General features: G+C 40.6%; 2 protein-coding genes and 1 long non-coding RNA gene across 3 annotated transcripts in view; 2 read left to right on the forward strand and 1 right to left on the reverse strand.

The window, feature by feature from the left end:
- Nucleotides 1–14,936, reverse strand: part of LOC127352658 (uncharacterized) — a 47,661-nt gene extending 32,725 nt beyond the window's left edge. The window contains exons 1-2 of the long non-coding RNA XR_007881151.1: nucleotides 14,798–14,936; nucleotides 2,117–3,056 (exon numbers count right to left, since the gene is read on the reverse strand). This is a non-coding gene — a long non-coding RNA (uncharacterized LOC127352658). The remainder of the gene's footprint in view (nucleotides 1–2,116; nucleotides 3,057–14,797) is intronic.
- Nucleotides 1–22,414, forward strand: part of LOC127352651 (uncharacterized) — a 221,359-nt gene that overhangs the window by 189,185 nt on the left and 9,760 nt on the right. The window lies entirely within an intron of this gene.
- LOC127352648 (carbohydrate sulfotransferase 8-like) overlaps nucleotides 1–22,414 on the forward strand; it is a 65,290-nt gene that overhangs the window by 39,502 nt on the left and 3,374 nt on the right. The window contains exon 3 of the mRNA XM_051381209.1: nucleotides 20,997–21,037. Coding sequence (XP_051237169.1) covers nucleotides 20,997–21,037 — 41 coding nt within the window. The remainder of the gene's footprint in view (nucleotides 1–20,996; nucleotides 21,038–22,414) is intronic.

Consider the following 22,414-nt stretch of genomic DNA (forward strand, 5'->3'; position numbering starts at 1 on the left):
TATTGACAGTCAGACTGTGGACATATGACGGCCTTTAGCTCGTGTTTCTAGAGTTACGTGTTGTTACGAACACGTTAGGAATTGTTAAAATGTGATATTTCTTAAAGGGAGTTTGGTGCAGGGAGCTTTTAGTTGGATTCAAACTGCTGATATGGATCATTGTTAACGTTTAGTCTCCACTACAGAAACACTAGCTAACTGCTGAAGGCTTATCAGGTTGTCTGACAGTATTAGTTTGATTGATGCTTTAATAATGGGATTATTGATTTCTAATTACTGATCAGGCTGATCAGGATCATTATCAGCTGATTGTACTCTGTACTCCTTGTCTCTGTTTATCTGCTGAAAGTACAGAACACAATGAAAAGCTAATATTTTCTATATAACAGATCAATAAACTCAGCTTTATATTGAAAGAGACACTTTGTTGATTGTGATTAAAAGATAAAAGAGACAGTTATATTCACATTAAGTTAACTAATGTAAGCAAAATGTAAGCTAATTAGCTAAATAACATAAATCATTAGCTGGCTAGTGCTTTGCAGTATTAGCAACATGCTAACTATGTATGTATTATTTTTATTTATTTTTTGGTCTTTTATGCCTTTATTGACAGAGACAGCTGGAGATAGAAAGGGGGCAGAGAGAGAGGGGATGACATGCAGCAAAGGGCCGCAGGTCGTACTCAAACCCGGGCCGCTGCGTATATGGGTTGCCAGCTCTACCGACTGAGCTAACCAGGCGCCCTTAACTATGTCATTTACATCGATTGTTTGCCAGTTACTAGCTATCTAACCTAGCTGGCTAACAATTGATGTAATTAAATGAGCTAGTTAGTATTAGCTGTGTCAGTGATTGCACTTTGGTTTGGAAGAAGAACTAAACTAGAGACTGAGACATAAACTCATCAGGAATAAATTCACTTCATACTGTCAGAGTGGAGCTGCCCCTGCTGGCTGTTGGAGGGAATGCAGGTTGAACACTGATGGTAAACTGTGTTTAGTGCTGCAGGTGAAGCGGTTCCTCGGGTGCTGCTGGATCTCAGTGTCAGGTATTCAGGTTCAGGTCTGTGTCAGTCTCCTTCCTGCAGAGCAACAAGCTGCTTCCACAGGTTCACCTGAGCCAACGCTGGTTTATTCATCAGGTGACTCTCAGCAGCGGCAGCAGCGGCATGCGGCATCATGTTGCTTGTCATCGCCTTGAACTGATGCAGACTCGACCACAACGGCATGAATAACACAGGAGCCCGATGAATAATACAGCAAGCAGCTGTGTGTGTGTATATATATCCAGGGCGGTAGTGAGGGCTTTATAAATACTGAGGTCATGAGTCCAAAGCTCCACAACGGACGTTCCTCCACCCTGAAACATCAATGCTGCTGTTTATATTCACACATTATTACCAAACTCATGAGTAAGTCACAGTACAGACATGTTATATGTAATTTTAACTCTTTAAGATCTCATCCTCAGTTATATTGTTTCCTCTATTTAACGATGTCTGACAGAACATTAATAACTAATAATAATAATAATAATAATTAATAACACTCAGTTTCTGTGTATTATATTAATTAAATTCAATTCAGTTTTATTTGTATAGCGCCAATTCATAACAAAAGTTACCTCAGGACACTTTTCAAATAGAGCAGGTCTAGACCGAACTCCTTATAACATTATTTACAGAGACCCAACAGTACCACCATGAGCAAGCACTTGGCGACAAGGGTAAGGAAAAACTGCCTGTTAAAAGGCAGAAACCTAGGACAGATCCTTCGGCTCTAGGTGGGTGGTCGTCTGTCTCGACCAGTTGGGGTGAGAGAGAGAGAGAGAGAGAGAGAGACACTGACAGACAGACAGGTGCACAGCAACAACAGTATTTGCAATGGCAGTCTAGCAGGACCATGGCAGGAGGCTCCACCAGGATACATGAGAACCTGCGAGACGAGAAAGCACAAGAACTCCGGGGAAGAAGTGATGTTAGTAACATGCATTAATGGGACATGAATGAGTGCAGAAAGAGGGAGAGAGGAAGAGAGGAGCTCAGTGCACCATGGGAAATCCCCCGATAGTCTAGGCCTATAGCAGCATAACTAAGGGATGGTTCAGGACTCACCTGATCCAGCCCTAACTATAAGCTTTATCAAAGAGGAATGTCTTAAGCCTACTCTTGAATGTGGTGAGGGTGTCTGCCTCCCGAACCACAACTGGAAGCTGGTTCCACAGGAGAGGAGCTTGGTAACTGAAGGCTCTGGCTCCTGTTCTACTTTTAGAGACTATAGGAACCACAAGTAGCCCAGCATTCAGAGAACGTAGTGTTCTAGTGGGGTAATAGGGTACTATGAGCTCTTTAAGATATGAAGGGGCCTGACCATGAAGAGCTTTATAGGTGAGGAGGAGGATTTTAAATTCAATTCTACATTTTATAGGGAGCCAATGCAGAGTAGCTAGTACAGGAGAGATGTGATCTCTTTTTCTAGTTCCTGTCAGTACTCGTGCTGCAGCGTTCTGAATTAATTGGAGCGTTTTAATGGACTTATTGGGGCAACCTGATAATAAAGAGTTGCAGTAATCCAGCCTTGAAGTAACAAATGCATGGATTAGTTTTTCTGCATCTGTCTGTGATAGTATGTGTTTAATTTTTCTAATATTACGTAAATGAAAGAAGGCAGTCCTAGAGGTCTGCTTTATGTGGGAGTTAAATGACAAATCCTGATCAAAGATAACTCCAAGATTCCTGACAGTGGTGCTAGAGGCCAAGTTAATGCCATCTAGAGTGACTATATCTTTAGACAATGAGTCTCTAAGGTTTTTGGGGCCAAGAACAAGAATTTCGTTTTTTTCTGAGTTTAACATCAGAAAATTGCAGGTCATCCAGGATTTTATGTCCTTAAGACATGTTTGTAATTTAGATAATTGATTAATTTCATTGGGTTTGATTGATAGATATAACTGCGTATCATCTGCATAACAGTGAAAGTTAATGGAGTGATTCCTAATAATGTTGCCTAAAGGGAGCATATATAAAGTAAATAGTATTGGTCCAAGTACAGAACCTTGTGGAACTCCATGACTAACTTTAGTATTTATGGAGGATTCATCGTTAACATGTACAAACTGAGAACGATCTGATAAGTATGACTTAAACCAGGTTAGGGCAGTTCCTTTAATTCCAATTTGATGCTCAAGTCTCTGTAAAAGAATATCATGGTCAATGGTGTCAAATGCGGCACTAAGATCTAATAATACAAGTATAGAGACAAGTCCATTGTCAGAAGCAGTCAGAAGGTCATTATTAACTTTAACCAGAGCTGTCTCTGTGCTATGATGAACTCTAAATCCTGACTGAAAATCCTCAAATAAACTATTGTTATGTAGAAAGTCACACAACTCTTTGGCGACTACTTTCTCCAGAATCTTAGAGAGGAACGGGAGGTTAGAAATCGGTCTATAGTTGGCTAAAACCCCTGGGTCAAGAGTGGACTTTTATAGAAGGGGTTTAATTACAGCTACTTTAAAGGACTGTGGTACATATCCTGATAATAAAGAAAGATTAATCATATCCAGTAAAGAAGTGCCAATTAAGGGAACAACTTCTTTAAGCAGCCTAGTTGGGATCGGGTCTAATAGACAGGTTGATGGCTTCGATGAAGAAATGATTGAAGTTAACTGATGAAGATCGATAGCAGAAAAACAGTCTAAATATATATCTAAGTTTACATTGGCAGAAGTCCCTGAACTTGGAGAGCCACTGATAACTGTTGATGGCAGTTGGTGATTAATTTTTTCTCTAATAGTAATAATTTTATTATAGAAGAAGCTCATGAAGTCATTGCTACTTAAGTTTATGGGGATATGTGGCTCGATAGAGCTGTGACTCTCTGTCAGCCTGGCTACAGTGCTGAAGAGGAACCTGGGGTTGTTCTTATTTTCTTCTATTAGTGCTGAGTAATAGGCTCCTCTGGCATTACGGAGGGCCTTTCTATAAATCTTAAGATCATCTTGCCAAATTGAGCGATATTCTGATAATTTGGAAGAGCGCCATTTCCTTTCAGATTTTCTAGCTATTTGCTTTAACTGGCGGGTTTGGTGGTTATACCAAGGTGCTAGTCTCCTATGTTTTAATAATTTCCTTTTTATAGGAGCGATAGAGTCTAATGTTGATCGTAGTGAGCCTGTAGCACTATCGACAAGATTATCAATTTCAGAGGGACTAAAGTCATTATAGGACTCTGTTAAATTCAGACATGGCATTGAATTAAACACTGAAGGAATCTCCTCCTTACTGGTGCTACTGGTCATACTGGTGCTACTGGTGAGAGGCTGATATTGTCTGAGGGGAACAGCCTGTAACTTCTGAACCAATCAAATGTCAAATATCAAACTGACCCTGAAGCTGTTGGTGGTCCAGTGACCTTATCACGAGTCCGTCTGATGTAGAGGACAAAAGTTCATCATAATTAAACCTCTTTGAAGCAGCCAATAACCTTTATTCCACGTCCACACTCTGTAAACTGTAAACGGTCAAATCCTCCTGAGCTGCTCCAAATAGAAACCAAATTAAATCTCCTTCACAGGGTGAGACTGATGATGTGCTGAGACGTGTTAGCAGTGGGGGTGAGGAGGGGAAGAAGGGAGGAGGGGAGGAGGTGAGATGAAACTGTTAATGAATTCAGTGGAGACGCTCCAGCTGATGTGTGGACAGGAAGTGAGTCAGGATCACACACATCCCCCAGTAAAAGAGCGCCGGCTTTAAAGCCAGTTAACACTTCATAAGCCCTGCCCCTTTCTGCTATGTGCTCCAATCACAGTTGAGCAAGCCTCGGTCAACTTCCTCCTTGTCTGTACTTAGATATGCTATGCTAAGCTAATCTATGTTGGAAACACAAACACATTTAGAAGATGGTTAAAAGATAAAAGATAACCCTGATATAGTCACATATGCAAAACACGAGCTAACTAGCTACATACGGTAGCTTTCAGATGTAACTAGCTAACTATGTAACTGTTGATGTAAAATGAGCTAGTTAGCTATAAATGCATCAGTGGTTGCTCTTTGTCTGCTGAGAGTCCTGAACATAATGAAGAATTCATATTTGATATAGAGCTGAGCAGCTTTATTGATCGTGATTGAAGGCCTTAAGATCAGGATAGATCACCTGCTGTGTGTTGGAGTGCAGATAGAGAACTGGAGATGTGTTCAGTGTGTTCCTCAGCAGACATTATCCAGTGTTAAATGAATAATAGAGAAAACAACTGGCGGAGCGTTGTGGTGGATCTGTTTTGGCAGAGGAAGCTGCGGCTCTTTATATTTTATTGATGTTCAGGTGATGAATATTTGAAGGTGAGCTGGTTGAGAAGCCTCCTGTCACACTTTCTCTCTCTCTGTGCAGAACTAATGAGTTCAGACACATTGAACCAGGCAAGAAGTACATTACTGCAGTACTGCACTGAAGTACACATTCAACTGAGTATTTCCATTTTATCCCACTTTATATTTCACTACATCAATACTGACCACTAACACCAAAATGCAATCGCAAAACTCACCAAAACCATCTCTGTTAGTCTTTCCAACAGACACCAACTCTGGTTTGGTAGAAATGAATCCTTAATTCACCGACTTAGATGATAAAATGACCACCAAACGGGCTGCTCTGGCTGCCACATACAGCTAACTGATGGTAACTCAGGTTGTTATTGTCAGTGTCTGACATTATGTCATTATGGAAAGGATCCCTACAGAGATAGACCTTTAGTTTAAACACAAACAGCCGTAAAATATCACTATCACTCTCCACCAGACTCCTGAGACAGAAACACTAATTTTACCTTCAGGTCATCGTAACTTCAATCAGAGTGGACAGAAACAGAATAAAACTCACCAGAACCTCTGTTAGTCTTTACATCCTTAACTCACTGACGGAGAAGATACAAACAGCAGTATCAGTGGCTCAGATGCACATGGAGCAGATGGACGGACACAATATCCAGTTAACATTGAATACAAGGTCAGACACAAAACAATTATGATGCATAAACAGACATCATTTCCTAAACTGAATTCAGTGACAAGTTAGAAACAACCACATTGAAGAGTTCTCAGTTCTCAAGCATTTAGTAGAGATGTAGGTTTTTATGTTGAAAAGATATCGGCTGTACACGTCTGATCGCTGAGGTGATCCTGCTCCTTTTATTGGCTGTTTTTCTCTGGTTGACTATGGCTGCAGATAATCAGCATTATAATGAATCTGTACTACACAGTCTGTACTACGCAGTCTGTACTACACAGTCTGTACAATACAGTCTGTACTATATAGTCTGTACTATATAGTCTGTACAATACAGTCTGTACTATATAGTCTGTACTATATAGTCTGTACTACACAGTCTGTACTATATAGTCTGTACTATATAGTCTGTACAATACAGTCTGTACTATATAGTCTGTACTACACAGTTACACAGTCTGACTACGCAGCGTACACACAGTCTGACAAACAGCGTACTATATAGTCTGTACTATATAGTCTGTACAATACAGTCTGTACTATATAGTCTGTACTATATAGTCTGTACAATACAGTCTGTACTATATAGTCTGTACAAGCAGTCTGTACTACACAGTCTGTACAATGCAGTCTGTACTATATAGTCTGTACTATATAGTCTGTACTACACAGTCTGTACTATATAGTCTGTACTACACAGTCTGTACTATATAGTCTGTACAATACAGTCTGTACTATATAGTCTGTACTATATAGTCTGTACAATACAGTCTGTACTATATAGTCTGTACTATATAGTCTGTACTACGCAGTCTGTACTACACAGTCTGTACAATACAGTCTGTACTATATAGTCTGTACTATATAGTCTGTACAATACAGTCTGTACTATATAGTCTGTACTATATAGTCTGTACAATGCAGTCTGTACTATATAGTCTGTACTATATAGTCTGTACTACACAGTCTGTACTATATAGTCTGTACAATGCAGTCTGTACTATATAGTCTGTACTATATAGTCTGTACTACACAGTCTGTACTATATAGTCTGTACAATGCAGTCTGTACTATATAGTCTGTACTAGGGCTGGGCGATATATCGATATAAAAAATATATCGATATATTTTAAAATGTGATATGGAATTAGACCATATCGTATATATCGATATAGTTCAGATTTGCGCTGTGATCGTTGGTCCAAGCAAACTGCTGACCCGGAGCTCTCTGCACTGCTTCCCACGCCCACGCCACCGCCACCGCCCCTCCTCTTTCAATAACCTAACATAATGTTTGTGTTCATATCCATAATTTAGACTGTAACGTTGTCAGACTGTTAGGTTAGCTAACTGCTGAGTAATTAACTGATGTTACAGGTAACTTAACGTGCTAACGTTACGTTAGCTAACGTTAGCTAGCTTTAGCTTGTTAAGCTTGCATGATTCATGTTAGCAAAACACAACGTTAATATTGAGTGGTTTTACTCGGGATGGGTTGCTTGTTCTGTTTACAGGCAGCAAATCTTTATCATACCATTAACGTTATGTTACTAATGTTACAGACACTTAACTAATGTACAGCTCAGTAATAGCGTTAACTTAGGTTAAGTTGTTATAACGTAATTGTATTTGCTTGTGTAATAACGGTAGCAGTTTTGGTGAGTGGTAACAGCCTTACTGCCTTCTGAAAATATTAATTTAAAAGTTATAATGCAGCCTAACTTCTGGTCACAACGTGTGTGTAGGTGTGTCTGTGTATGTATGTGTGTGTGAGAGAGAGAGAGATAGAGACACACACACACACACACACACTGTATATAACTAATATAATGTTCATAATGTATATATCTTTCATATTGTGTATTGTCTGAATATTTCGACTTATTGTATTTTGATGCTTTGCTTTGGCAGTATTGTTTTTTAAAAAACCTTTCATGCCAATAAAGCCAATTTGAATTGAGAGAGAGAGGGAGAGAGAGACAGAGAGAGAGAGAGAGAGAGACACTGAACATTTGCTCTCACTTTGCGGAAAAAATATCGGGATATATATCGTATATCGATATTCAGCTTAAATATATCAGGATATGACTTTTGGTCCATATCGCCCAGCCCTAGTCTGTACTATACAGTCTGTACTATATAGTCTACTATATAGTCTGTACTACACAGTCTGTACTACACAGTCTGTACTACACAGTATGTACTATATAGTCTGTACTACACAGTCTGTACTACACAGTATGTACTATATAGTCTGTACTACACAGTCTACTATATAGTCTGTACTACACAGTCTGTACTACACAGTATGTACTATATAGTCTGTACTACACAGTCTGTACTACACAGTAGTACTATAAGTCTGTACTACACAGTCACTATACAGTCTCTAAAGTCACTATAATCCCAGTCTGTACACACAGTTGTACTATACAGTATGTACTACTAACAGTCTGTACTACACAGTCTGTACTACACAGTATGTACTATATAGTCTGTACTACACAGTCTACTATATAGTCTGTACTACACAGTCTGTACTACACAGTATGTACTATATAGTCTGTACTACACAGTCTGTACTACACAGTATGTACTATATAGTCTGTACTACACAGTCTGTACTATACAGTCTACTATATAGTCTACTATATAGTCTGTACTACACAGTCTGTACTATACAGTATGTACTACACAGTCTGTACTACACAGTATGTACTATACAGTATGTACTACACAGTCTGTACTACACAGTCTGTACTACACAGTATGTACTACACAGTCTGTACTATACAGTATGTACTATATAGTCTGTACTACACAGTCTGTACTACACAGTCTGTACTACACAGTATGTACTATATAGTCTGTACTACACAGTCTGTACTACACAGTATGTACTATATAGTCTGTACTACACAGTCTGTACTATACAGTCTACTATACAGTCTGTACTAAACAGTATGTACTATATAGTCTGTACTACACAGTCTGTACTATACAGTCTGTACTATCTTGTCATAAATGGTCTATATGGTTATTATTACAGTGTGTTTTGGTGTATATGGTTATTTTTACACTGTGTTTTGGTGTATATGGTTATTATTACAGTGTATTTCTGGTGTGGGGACGATCCTTAAAGACAGTAAATGAACAGAGAGCAGGTTTAATGTGCCGCACACTGTGAGCGCTGTGATACAACCCTCCACTGGAGAATATCTGTCACACTTTAATCTGAAATCCTCCAGCAGAGGAAACTGAACCTCCAGGAGGTTCATAAAGACCTCTTTATTCCCGCTTGCTGATAAAGACGCAGCGAAGCGCGGCGGCGGCCGACCTCAGGAGAGGATCTGTATCTGAGGCTCCTGCAGAAGCGTTTGTAAGATTCCTGTTAGAGGAGGATTAAGACTGCAGGTGTATTAATCCCTGTGATAGTACAGTAATCTGCTGCTGAGGATTCACTGCTTGTTTATATGGAAGAGTCTCACTGAATATTCATGGAGTCATCCCACAGAAATAAACACAAGGAGCCAGTGCTCGCAAAGAGCGAGTGAGCCTGATGTTGTTGAGATGATATATAATAATATAATATTATATTATATTATTATACAAACAACAGAAACTCTTTGTTCCTCTTGAATCTCACTGACAGACAGAGAGAGAGCGAGGGTGCTATCGTTAGCGCTTTGCACTGCGAGGTCACCGCCGCCGCAGCCCCCGGAACAGTACGCCTGCTGTTGCGCTGAGCTCAGCGCAACTGCGGCATGCTGGGTAATTAATTAGAGTCCCGTGGGAGGCGTCAGCGGCGGGCGGGGTCAGGAGTCAGTAAACACACCTGGACTGCTGCTGATCAGCTAATGCTAACACTCCTGTGAGCAGGAAAAGCTCTGCAGCAGCACTTTGTGATGGGGGGGTCACATATAGAACTTATATATTTAATAACTTATATATAATAACTTATACATTTGATAACATATATATAATAACTTAGATATTTAATAACATATATAATAACATATATTTAATAACTAAAGCGTAACGTTAGCTCTATCATAACATTAGCTCTATATCATAACATTAGCTCTATAGCGTAACGCAGTGGTTGTCAATTTCTTTTTAGGGTGACAGAAATTTTTTCACGCCCCCCCCTAAATTTTTATACTATTAAGAACCTGATAATATTTATCTGTACAAACCACTGTATGAGTTGCTAGCACCAGCATTCTGCATACAATCACCTGATTATCAAAATAAATTAATAAAATGAGCTGAGATAACATCTGCAACAACTAAAAACTATTTCCAAGTTCAGTTTATTAACTCAATTTGTAACATTTAAACAAGACTGCTCAGTCTGTGTGATTCTCAAAACAGAGGAAAAAAATGATTCACTGGGATGTGCATTTTTATAGACTTAACACAGTAACATTCAAAACTTTTTTAAACTGTAAACATTGGTCACTTGTCAGCTTCATCAGCTTATTCCTTTTCAAAAAGGTAGATGACTTTTTAACATTTGTTGGGTTTTTTTGCAAAATTTGCAACAATATTACTTATATTTAACGTTTGTCTGTTAGATGTTCTGTGAGTTGTTCTTGGTGGTCGTCTGAAATGTCAAATATACGTCTCTGATCGTGTCATTGGACAGAGGGACAGTATTCAGTGTCTCAGCACTTTCCTCACCTATGATTGTGACCATGTCCAATGCTGCCGGGAGGATTAGCTCCTCCGCTATTGTGTGAGGGTTTTTTTGCACCTTGCGATGTGGTGGGCAACTTTGTACGAGGCTAACGGTGCGTTTTTATTTACTGATGCCACGCTCATAAAATGACCGGCCTGTTGGTGATACGATAATCGAGCTTTCAATGAAAAAAGTCCAGTGGCTTATTGACTGAAGGTCTCCAGGTGCCATCTTGATTTGTTTGGTTTCATGCTGTCATTTCCTACCGTATTCACAGTAAACCCAAAGGCTTCGTCGTATTTCCTGGTTTTATTAGGTCTATACCGGTTACCGTCACTTACTGTTCTTGCCTCTGATGCCTCCTCCATTTTTTTCTTTTTACTCCTGTCAGAAACTTCTCTATCTCTCCTCCTCCATCAGTCACCCCTGCCTGACGTGCCCCCCGACACCTCACCGCACCCCCCCACTATTTGAGAAGTACTGGCGTAACGTAAGCTCTACAGCGTAACGTTAGCTCTATAGTGTAACATTAGCTCTATAGAATTACATTAGCTCTATAGCGTAGCGTTAGCTCTTGCGTAACGTTAGCTCTATAGCGTGATTATAGTAATAATAGTACCTGTAGTAATAATAATATTAATAATAATAACAACAATAATATCAGTGATATTAGCAATGGCAGTCAAGCAGTTATATATATATATATATATATATATATATATATATATATATATATATATAATATATAAATATATGATAAATAATAATATGTACATATATATAATAATAATATATAAATATATGATAAATAATAATATGTACATATATAATAAACCTAAGATGGTGCCACGGGCAGTTGCCTCTGTGTGTTGGTGCGCTTAGTTTTTTCTTGTTTTGTGTGTTAATTCAGTTTTGGGCTGTGATACCCGGAGCTCTTTCACTAGAGAAGAGCTCATGAACATCAGGGGAATAACTCCAGCTGATCTCTTTCCCACTTTTCTTCTTTCTTCCGTCGAATTATTGGACATTGTGGTCAAAGGTGCGCTCACATTTGCTCACGCAGTGAAACGCAGGAGGAGAGGGAAACGTTCTGGTGCGCTTGTGCGTCTCCGCCAGCGCGGACATCGCACACCGTTACCTGGAATATTCATCTCCAATGTGCGCTCACTGTGCAACAAAATGGACGAACTTCAGCTCCTTCTGGGGAAAAACAGTGACTTTTCTTCATCCTCTGTTTTATGCTTCACGGAGACGTGGCTGGGTGGATCGATACCGGACTCTGTGCTTCAGCTGGCAGGCTTCCAACTCCTCAGAGCGGATCATGACTCGGAACTCTCCGGCAAAACAAAGGGTGGAGGTATCTGTTTTTATACCAACAGTAGCTGGTGCAATGATGTAACAGTGATCAAACAGCACTGCTCTTCTACTCTGGAATATTTCATCATAAACTGTAAACCTTTTTACTCCCCCCGTGAGTTTTTTTCATTCATTCTGGTCGGTGTTTACATTCCACCGTAGGCCAACGTGCAGGACGCACAGCGAATGCTTGCCGACTAGATACTGTGTGTGGAGCGGACTAACCCGGACTCCTTACTTAATGTCCTTGGTGACTTTAACAAAGGAAACCTCAGTCACGGACTTCCTAAATACAAACAGTTTATGAAATGCCCGACCAGAGAGAAGAATATACTGGATCACTGTTACACTACAGTCAGCGGAGCTTATCACGCCGTCCCCCACTCCGCACTGGGCCTCTCTGACCACGTCATGGTCCACCTGATTGCTTCATACAGGCAGAAATTAAAACTCTGTAAACCTGTTGTGAGGACATCAAAGCAGTGGACCAGTGAAGCTGTGGAGGATCTCCAGGCGTGTTTGGACTCTACTGACTGGAATGTGTTCAGGACTGCTACTGAAAGTCTGGATGAGTACACAGAGGCTGTGACATCATATATCAGCTTCTGTGAGGACTGCTGTATACTATCACACACCAGGGTGAGTTATAACAACGACAAACCCTGGTTCACAGCCAAACTCAGACAGTTATGGTTGCAGAAGGAGCAAGCATTCAGGAGTGGGGACAGGGACAAGTTTAAGGAGTCTAAGTACAAGTTTAGCAAGGCGGTGAGAGAAGCTAAACAAGAGTACTCTGAGAAACTTCAACACCAGTTCTCAGCCAATGACTCTGGTCTGGAAGGGGCTCAGACAGATAACCAACTATAAGCCCAAAACCCCCCACTCCATCAACAACTTGCGCCTAGCAAATGAGCTGAATGGGTTCTACTGCCGCTTCGACAGACAAAGGAGCAGTCCTGACTCCTTCCCCCATGACACCCCTCAACAGCCCCACCTCACCAGTCCCTCCCCTCCCAGCTCAGCAGGAGCCGGGGCCACTCCACAACTTCACACCTATGTGAGTCCCTCCTCCTCCACCACAGCGACGACTCTCGGCCTACAAGAGAGGGATGTCAACAGGCTCTTTAAGAGGCAGAACCCCCGCAAAGCAGCTGGACCAGATTCTGTCTCTCCGTCCACCCTGGAGAGACTGAGCTGACCAGCTTTCTCCGGTGTTCACGGACATCTTCAACACCTCATTGGAGACATGTCATGTGCCAGCCTGTTTCAAGTCAATTCAATTCAATTTTTCAATTCAATTTTATTTGTATAGCGCCAATTCATAACAGAAGTTATCTCAGGACACTTTTCAAATAGAGCAGGTCTAGACCGAACTCTTTAAACATTAATTACAGAGACCCAACAGTACCACCATGAGCAAGACCTTGGAGACAAGGGCAAGGGAAAAACTGCCTGTTAAAAGGCAGAAACCTAGGACAGATCCTCCGGCTCTAGGTGGGTGGTCGTCTGTCTCGACCAGTTGGGGTGAGAGAGAGAGAGCGAGAGACAAACAGACAGGTGCACAGCAACAACAGTATTGGCAATGGCAATGTAGCGGGACCATGGCAGGAGGCTCCACCAGGATCGACAAGAACCTGCGAGACGAGAAAGCACAAGAACTCCGGGGAAGAAGTGAAGTTAGTAACATGCATTAATGGAACATGAATGAGTGCAGAAAGAGAGAGGAAGGGAGGAGCTCAGTGCACCATGGGAAATCCCCCAATAGTCTAGGCCTATAGCAGCATAACTAAGGGATGGTTCAGGACTTACCTGATCCAGCCCTAACTATAAGCTTTATCAAAGAGGAATGTCTTAAGCCTACTCTTGAATGTGGAGAGGGTGTCTGCCTCCCGAACCACAACTGGAAGCTTGTTCCACAGGAGAGGAGCTTGGTAACTGAAGGCTCTGGCTCCTGTTCTACTTTTAGAGACTATAGGAACCACAAGTAGCCCAGCATTCAGAGAACGTAGTGTTCTAGAGGGGCAATAGGGTACTATGAGCTCTTTAAGATATGAAGGGGCCTGACCATGAAGAGCTTTATAGGTGAGGAGGAGGATTTTAAATTCTATTCTACATTTTACAGGGAGCCAATGCAGAGAAGCTAGTACAGGAGAGATGTGATCTCTTTTTCTAGTTCCTGTCAGTACTCGTGCTACAGCGTTCTGAATTAATTGGAGCGTTTTAATGGACTTATTGGGGCAACCTGATAATAAAGAGTTGCAGTAATCCAGCCTTGAATTAACAAATGCATGGATTAGTTTTTCTGCATCTGTCTGTGATAGTATGTGTCTAATTTTTCTAATATTATGTAAATGAAAGAAGGCAGTCCTAGAGGTCTGCTTTATGTGGGAGTTAAATGACAAATCCTGATCAAAGATAACTCCAAGATTCCTGACAGTGGTGCTAGAGGCCAAGGTAATGCCATCTAGAGTAACTATATCTTTAGACAGTGAGTCTCTAAGGTTTTTGGGGCCAAGAACAAGAATTTCGTTTTTTTCTGAGTTTAACATCAGAAAATTGCAGGTCATCCAGGACTTTATGTCCTTAAGACATGTTTGTAATTTAGATAATTGATTAATTTCATTGGGCTTGATTGATAGATATTACTGCGTATCATCTGCATAACAGTGAAAGTTAATGGAGTGATTCCTAATAATGTTGCCTAAAGGGAGCATATATAAAGTAAACAGTATTGGTCCAAGTACAGAACCTTGTGGAACTCCATGACTTACTGTAGTATTTATTGAAGATTCATCGTTAACATGTACAAACTGCGAGCGATCTGATAAATATGACTTAAACCAGCTTAGTGCGGTTCCTTTAATGCCAATTTGATGCTCAAGTCTCTGTAAAAGAATATTATTGTCAGTGGTGTCAAATGCAGCACTAAGATCTAATAATACAAGTACAGAGACAAGTCCATTGTCAGAAGCAGTCAGAAGGTCATTATTAACTTTAACCAGAGCTGTCTCTGTGCTATGATGAACTCTAAATCCTGACTGAAAATCCTCAAATAAACTATTGTTATGTAGAAAGTCACACAACTCTTTGGCGACTACTTTCTCCAGAATCTTAGAGAGGAAGGGGAGGTTAGAAATCGGTCTATAGTTGGCTAAAACCCCTGGGTCAAGAGTGGACTTTTTAAGAAGGGGTTTAATTACAGCTACTTTAAAGGACTGTGGTATATATCCTGATAATAAAGAAAGATTAATCATATCCAGTAAAGAAGTGCCAATTAAGGGAACAACTTCTTTAAGCAGCCTAGTTGGGATCGGGTCTAATAGACAGGTTGATGGCTTCGATGAAGAAATGATTGAAGTTAACTGATGAAGATCGATAGCAGAAAAACAGTCTAAATATATATCTATATATTCTGATCATTTGGAAGAGCGCCATTTCCTTTCAGATTTCCTAGCTATTTGTTTTAACTGGCGGGTTTGGTGGTTGTACCACGGTGCTAGTCTCCTATGTTTTAATAATTTCCTTTTTATAGGAGCGATAGAGTCTAATGTTGATCGTAGTGAGCCTGTAGCACTATCGACAAGATTAACAATTTCAGAGGGACTAAAGTCGTTATAGGATTCTGTTAAATTCAGACATGGCATTGAATTAAACACTGAAGGAATCTCCTCCTTAAATTTAGCTACAGCACTGTCAGATAGACATCTGCTGTAGGAAGTTTTGCCTAATGGCTTATAATCTAATAATATAAATTCAAAAGTTATTAAATAATGGTCAGATAGGAAAGGATTATGTGGGAAGACTATTAAATGTTCAATATCAATGCCATATGATAAAACAAGGTCAAGAGTGTGATTAAAACAATGAGTTGGTTTATTTACACTCTGACAGAAGCCAATTGAGTCTATTAATGAGATAAATGCATTACTAAGGCTGTCATTGTCAACATCCACATGAATATTAAAATCACCTACAATAATTACTTTATCTGATTTAAGGACTAAACTTGATAGAAACTCTGAGAATTCAGATATAAAATCAGAGTACGGTCCAGGAGCGCGGTACACTATAACAAATAGAACTGGCTGCAGTGTTTTCCAGTTTGGGTGAGAAAGACTAAGAACAAGGCTTTCAAATGAATTATAATTTAGTCATACACCATCATCCCTGTCCCCAAAAAAGCAAGGACCTCAGGACTAAATGACCTGTTGTCCTCACCTCTGTGGTCATGAAGTCTTTTGAGCGCCTTGTGCTTTCCCACCTGAAAGCCATAACGGACTAGACGGTGTTAGATATGCGCATGTGTAAGTGTCCATGGGTGCGTGTGTGCACATAAGCCTGGAGAGTCGCTTCGTCTAGCCTCTCAATCAGTGCCTCAGTTCACATGGTGTCATCGCGATAACACAGCAGGTTGCCATGGAGATGTCCCTGATCGGGTCCTAAACAGAGTCAACTATCACCAGGTGTCCGTGTGGGAAGGGAAGGAGGAATAGGGCAGAGCATCTCACTGCAGCGATCTCCTGGAGGAGTTGTTCCAGCAGCGGCCTTGGCCAACTGAGGGCCGGAATGCAGCTTAGATTATGATTGTTTGGGTTAGGGCGAGTAGTCGCATTTCAATAGACACGACTTACTCTGATTGTTCATTCTGGTCTTCAAATCGATTCTTTCTCCTTTGCAAAGCCGAAAACTTCTCCAAGATGTTATCCATGTTGCGGTTAATGACCACAGTCTGAGCATTAACAGCTCTTTCCAAGATGTTTTCCATGTTGCGGTGTATAACCACCGTCAGTGCGCTGACAGCTCTTCCCAAGGTGTTTTCCATGTTGCGGTTTATACCCAGAGTCTGAGCGCTAACAGCTCTGCTAACTCCATCAATCATGTCGGGCAGCTTCATGGGGCTTTGGACTGCTGACACCGTCTTCCGAATTTTCCGATACACCAGGGCAGTGCCTAATCCAATCAGCAGATAGCCTGCTATCATGGTTCCGAATATGTAGAGATCCTCGATGTCCTCTACGGAAAGAATCGGCAGGCACACGACCCTCCACTTCTCCCAGGAGTCCATCGTGTAACCAGCGGCAAACGTTCCTTCAGGGCAGACAGGTTCCCCCGAACCCGAGCTTCTCGTCGAGAAAATTCTGTCAATTGCGTTGAGAGACCAGTTGACCAATTCCATGATTTAAGTGTGGAGAGCAATACGGGGAGAGGCTCCTAAAAGTTAGAGACAAGACAGGACAAGACTTGAGAAGCAAAGCAGGAAAGATAAGGGAGACGGGAGGGAGAGACAGATGCGTCCGCCTTCGTTGAGAGCAAGGGCAGAAGGATTATACAAAGACGATGATGGTGCACTTCTACTCCGCCATCATCGAATCCATCCTCACCTCTTCCATCACCATCTGGTACGCTACTGCCAAGAACAACAGCGGACTGCAGCGTTTCATTCGTTCCGCTGAGAAGGTGATCGGCTGCAACCTGCCATCCCTACAGGACCTGTACGCCTCTAGGACCCTGAGGCGTGCAGGCAAGATTGTGGCTGACCCCTCCCACCCCAGTCAAAAACTCTTTGAACCTCTCCCCTCTGGTAGGAGGCTGCGGTCCATCAGGACCAAAACCTCTTGCCCCAAAAACAGTTTCTTTCCGTCTGCAGCTGGCCTCATTAACAAGGCCCAGATCCCCCCACTGTCACTGAATGTTATACCCACCCTGTATATATGCATTACATTAATGCACTCCCATCTTCTGTACAGTTTTGTTATCTTTTCTTTTCTTATCTTTCTTATCTTTATTTATCAATATTTTTAAAAAGCACTTTATTCTTGTATGATTTTTGTGTGACTTGTATATTTTTGTGTGATTGTTTTAAGCACCAAGACAAATTCCTTGTCTGTGTAAAAACCTACCTGGCAATAAATCTCATTCTGATTCTGATTCTGATATGTAAATATATAATAAATAAAAATAATATATACATTTATAATAATAATATATAAATATATAATAAATAATATATATATAATATAATAATAAATAATAATAATATAAAAATATATAATAATAAATAATTCGTAATCTTGAGGATGTAATCTGGACTGTTTGATTTTAACCGTTAATGCTCAAAACTGCTGTTTGTACTTATTATCAACAGGATAAGACACACATACACACAGTAACACACAGAGTAACACACACACAGAGTAACACACACACTCTCTGCTGTCTGACTTCAGTCTGTCAGCAACAGCAGGATCTGGCATCTAATCGATGGTGGACGACCTCCGTGTAGGTCAGTGTTTGATGAAGACGCACACACACACACAGTAACACACACACACAAACACACAGTCACACTGTTTAATGTGTTTAAAGCACAATAACAGAGTTTTGTTTAATAAACAGTGAAATCTCTTGTTCACACCAAATGTCACAGGATCATTTCTGATTATATGCTGTCTTTATTCTGTGTCACTGCAGCCGTTTGAGCTCATAATAATCAGATATTTCTGTGATTTAATGTCAATAAACGGATCAATATGATTCTGAAATAACGACATCATGATGTTAATCTGTAAAAAGTCTGAATACAGATTCTGTCGGTCTGCAAGACGACAAGCTAACAACTTTTAAAACGCTTGTTTTCTGAATGGAGTTTGGTTGATCAGGGCTATGCTAACGTTAATCTGACAGTGGTTAGTTTGATTCAACATATAAAACATGATTATTAGAGATTAAAGCAGACAGACACACAGACAGGCAGACAGACAGACAGGTACACAGGCAGACAGACACACAGATAAAGGGGGCAGTTTCCATGAGAGCGTGTATCCTTTGTGTCGAGTGTGACGGTGAGGTGCAGTCTGGGTAATAAATAACTGCAGGACGCCGCCAACCGTCAGTGTCAGGAAGCTGCTGAGAGACCATCTGCTGTGTGTGTGTGTGTGTGTGTGTGTGTGTGTGTGTGTGTACTGTGTGTGTGTGTGACTCAGTGAGTATTTGGAGCATCAACAGTGTTCAGAGAGCAGAAACTCTTCTTTCACAATGTTTACTACAAAATAAAAATGGATCATTAATACGACACATTAAATGTTATTTTATTGTTTTTTATTGATAAAAATTATCAAATAAAAAGATCACAAAGAATCTTGTGGACCCAGACGAGCCCCCATTTATTTTAACATCCACAAATATAAAGATGAACCTGCTCTATCTCCCCCTGGTGGCTGACTGCAGTAAAGACCGTCTTATACCACATACAGACTGTATCACATACAGACTGTACTACATATACACATATAGACTGTACCACATACAGACTGTACCACATATACACATACAGACTGTACCACATACAGACTGTCACATATACACATATAGACTGTACCACATACAGACTGTACCACATATACACATATAGACTGTACCACATATACACATATAGACTGTACCACATACAGACGACCACATATACACATATAGACGTACCACATACAGACGTACCACATATACACAACAGACTGTACCACATACAGACTACCACATACAACGACCACATATACACATACAACTGACCACATACAGACTGTCACATATACACATATAGACTGTACCACATATAGACTGTACCACATATACACATATAGACTGTACCACATATACACATATAGACTGTACCACATACAGACTGTACCACATATACACATACAGACTGTACCACATATACACATATAGACTGTACCACATACAGACTGTACCACATATACACATATAGACTGTACCACATATACACATACAGACTGTACCACATACAGACTACCACATATAGACTGTAGGAGAAATATAACAGATGAGTTTCTGTTGGAAACACACCTTGAACTGGATATAACATTTATAATACTCAGACCCCCCCCCCCCCCATACACACTCCACCATCACTCTGTCTTTGTCTGACACACACACACACACACACTCTCTCACACACACACACACACACACACTCACTGTCTCTCCAGCTGTCGGCCTTCAGAGCCGCTGCCTGCAGAATATTTCAGCTCTGCTGCACCAACATGTTTCCTACAGGACCACTTTACTACACTCACACACCCACACACACACTCACTCACAACTGTTCCTCTCAAGTTACTCGCACAAGTAGTTATTGTTCCTTTATTCTGTGTCACTGTGGCAGTTTGAGCTCATAAAAATCTGATATTTCTGTGATTTAATGTCAAGAAACGGATCAATATGATTCTGAAATAACGACATCATGATGGAGATTCATAAAAAGTCTGAATTCAGATTCTGTCGGTCTGTCTGCAACTTTTTAAAATGCTTGTTTTCTGAATGGAGTTTGGTTGATCGGGGCTATGCTAACTCAGTTCATAGTAAAGTAAAACAGGTGGAATCCGTAACGGACTCCACAGAGGTCTGAACCACTAAGTACACTGAATAAAGCAGTTCCACCTTAAACACACTGAATAAAGCAGTTCCACCTTAACAATCACTGCTTCTCCCACGCTGTTGGACAGACAAAGGACGTCCCGGAGGGGCTGCGAGCCGAGCTGCTGCTAACGTTAGCTCAGCTTGTTTCTCTGATAACTTAAGATCCAGACGTCCGATGACTAAAATCCTTCATCCGGTTCAGATCTAGAGTTAAAAAGCACCAAGATCTAAACAGTGGATGGTAAACAGTCAATGTATGACAGCTTCTGATTATTGATTATTGATCAGCTCCATATAGAACACAGCTCTAGAGTTTATACCCTGTTTAATGAGGAAACGTTACAGGTTATAGATTTAAAGAAGCTGATTGGTTCATCACAGTATCACCTGCTTTGTGTCTCTGCTGCTGATGGAAACGTGTCTGTTGCTGTTCCAGGTTAAAGGTTAAAGGTCACACTGGCTTCAGATCAGGTAATAACTGCTGTCATGTTGTTTTCTGTTGGTGTCTCCAGGTGTTAATGTGCTGGCGGCTCCCAGGTGGCCGGTAGAGAAGGTGAGCCAACTGCAGCTCTCTCTCTCTCACACACACACACACACACACACACACACACACACACACACACACACACACAGGCTGCGTTTCATTAGTCCTTCAACTTGCCCTCGGAGGAATCCCCGCCGCCATCATAAGTGTCGTTCTAATGTCTGTAAACTTTAGTGAACTTGGTGAGATGGACCCTCGGAGGGCTGAGGGAGCGAGTGAACAACAATGGTCACTCCGAGGTGGGTATCACCCACAATGCATTGCAGTTTACGTCATTGCCGCTATAACGCCGACGGTTGCCAATGAGTAGACTCCAAGGGCAAGTGCGTTTCATTTTAAAAAAAGTATGCTGTTACGTCATACCAAGGGCTGAGGGGAAGTGAACGAGGGGAAGTGGAACTTCTAATGAAACGCAGCCACACACACACACACACACACACACACACACACACACACACACACACACACAGTAACACACACACACAGTGGTTAGAGGTGGACAGACAGGGACACCTGCTGGACATCTGGAGCATTACAAACACATCAGTTACCTTCTGATCACGTTATAGATTTTGGTCCTCAGATGATCCAGTGACACTAGTTTAAGTGTAGATTTATTTTATTGATCCCACATTCACTAACTACAGCAGCTCCAGATATAACAGATATAATATTATATATTAATATAAAACACATTCAGTGAAAATCTAAAGAATAGAATAAGAGTTATATGCAGACAGATTTTTATATACAGATGTGATTAATATGAAACATTGCACACTGTCAATATTACAGTTTTTCAGAGTTTCTGTTGATGAAATCCAATCCAATCAAACTTTATTTGTTAAGCACTTTAAAACAACCATAGTTGACCAAAGTGCTGCACAGTAGAATAAATAAGACATCATAAATAAAAGACGTAACAGCTCACATGAGGCGCAAAATAAAACAATAAAATGAAAAGACATAAAACATGAGTAAAAATAATAGCCACGCCATAAAAAGCAATCAAAATAAGAATGAAAGAGTGAAACATGGAGGAAACCTGATCTTATGTTGCCCTGCAGACACATTATTATACATTTATTTCATTAAACATTTATTATGAACATCTGATTATTACTTTTAGTCTCAAGAGTTTTTATATTATATTAAATAAATAAATGGTTTAAGGACATGTTCCATCTGCAGTTTTCATCTTTTTAAAGGAAAGTGTGTCACTGAAGCTGTTTGCAGGAGGTCCTGGGTTCAAATCCTGGACAAGCCCCCAGAGTAACCAAACAAATACGGTTTCACAAAAGATTAAAAGTTTAAACCATTCTGGAGACATATTTCCACTGAATTCAAAGATTCAAAGACTCCTTTGATAAAAACAGTAATTTTACC

Source organism: Dicentrarchus labrax, unplaced genomic scaffold (genome assembly GCF_905237075.1).
Source record: "Dicentrarchus labrax unplaced genomic scaffold, dlabrax2021, whole genome shotgun sequence".
Classification (NCBI taxonomy): domain Eukaryota; kingdom Metazoa; phylum Chordata; class Actinopteri; family Moronidae; genus Dicentrarchus; species Dicentrarchus labrax.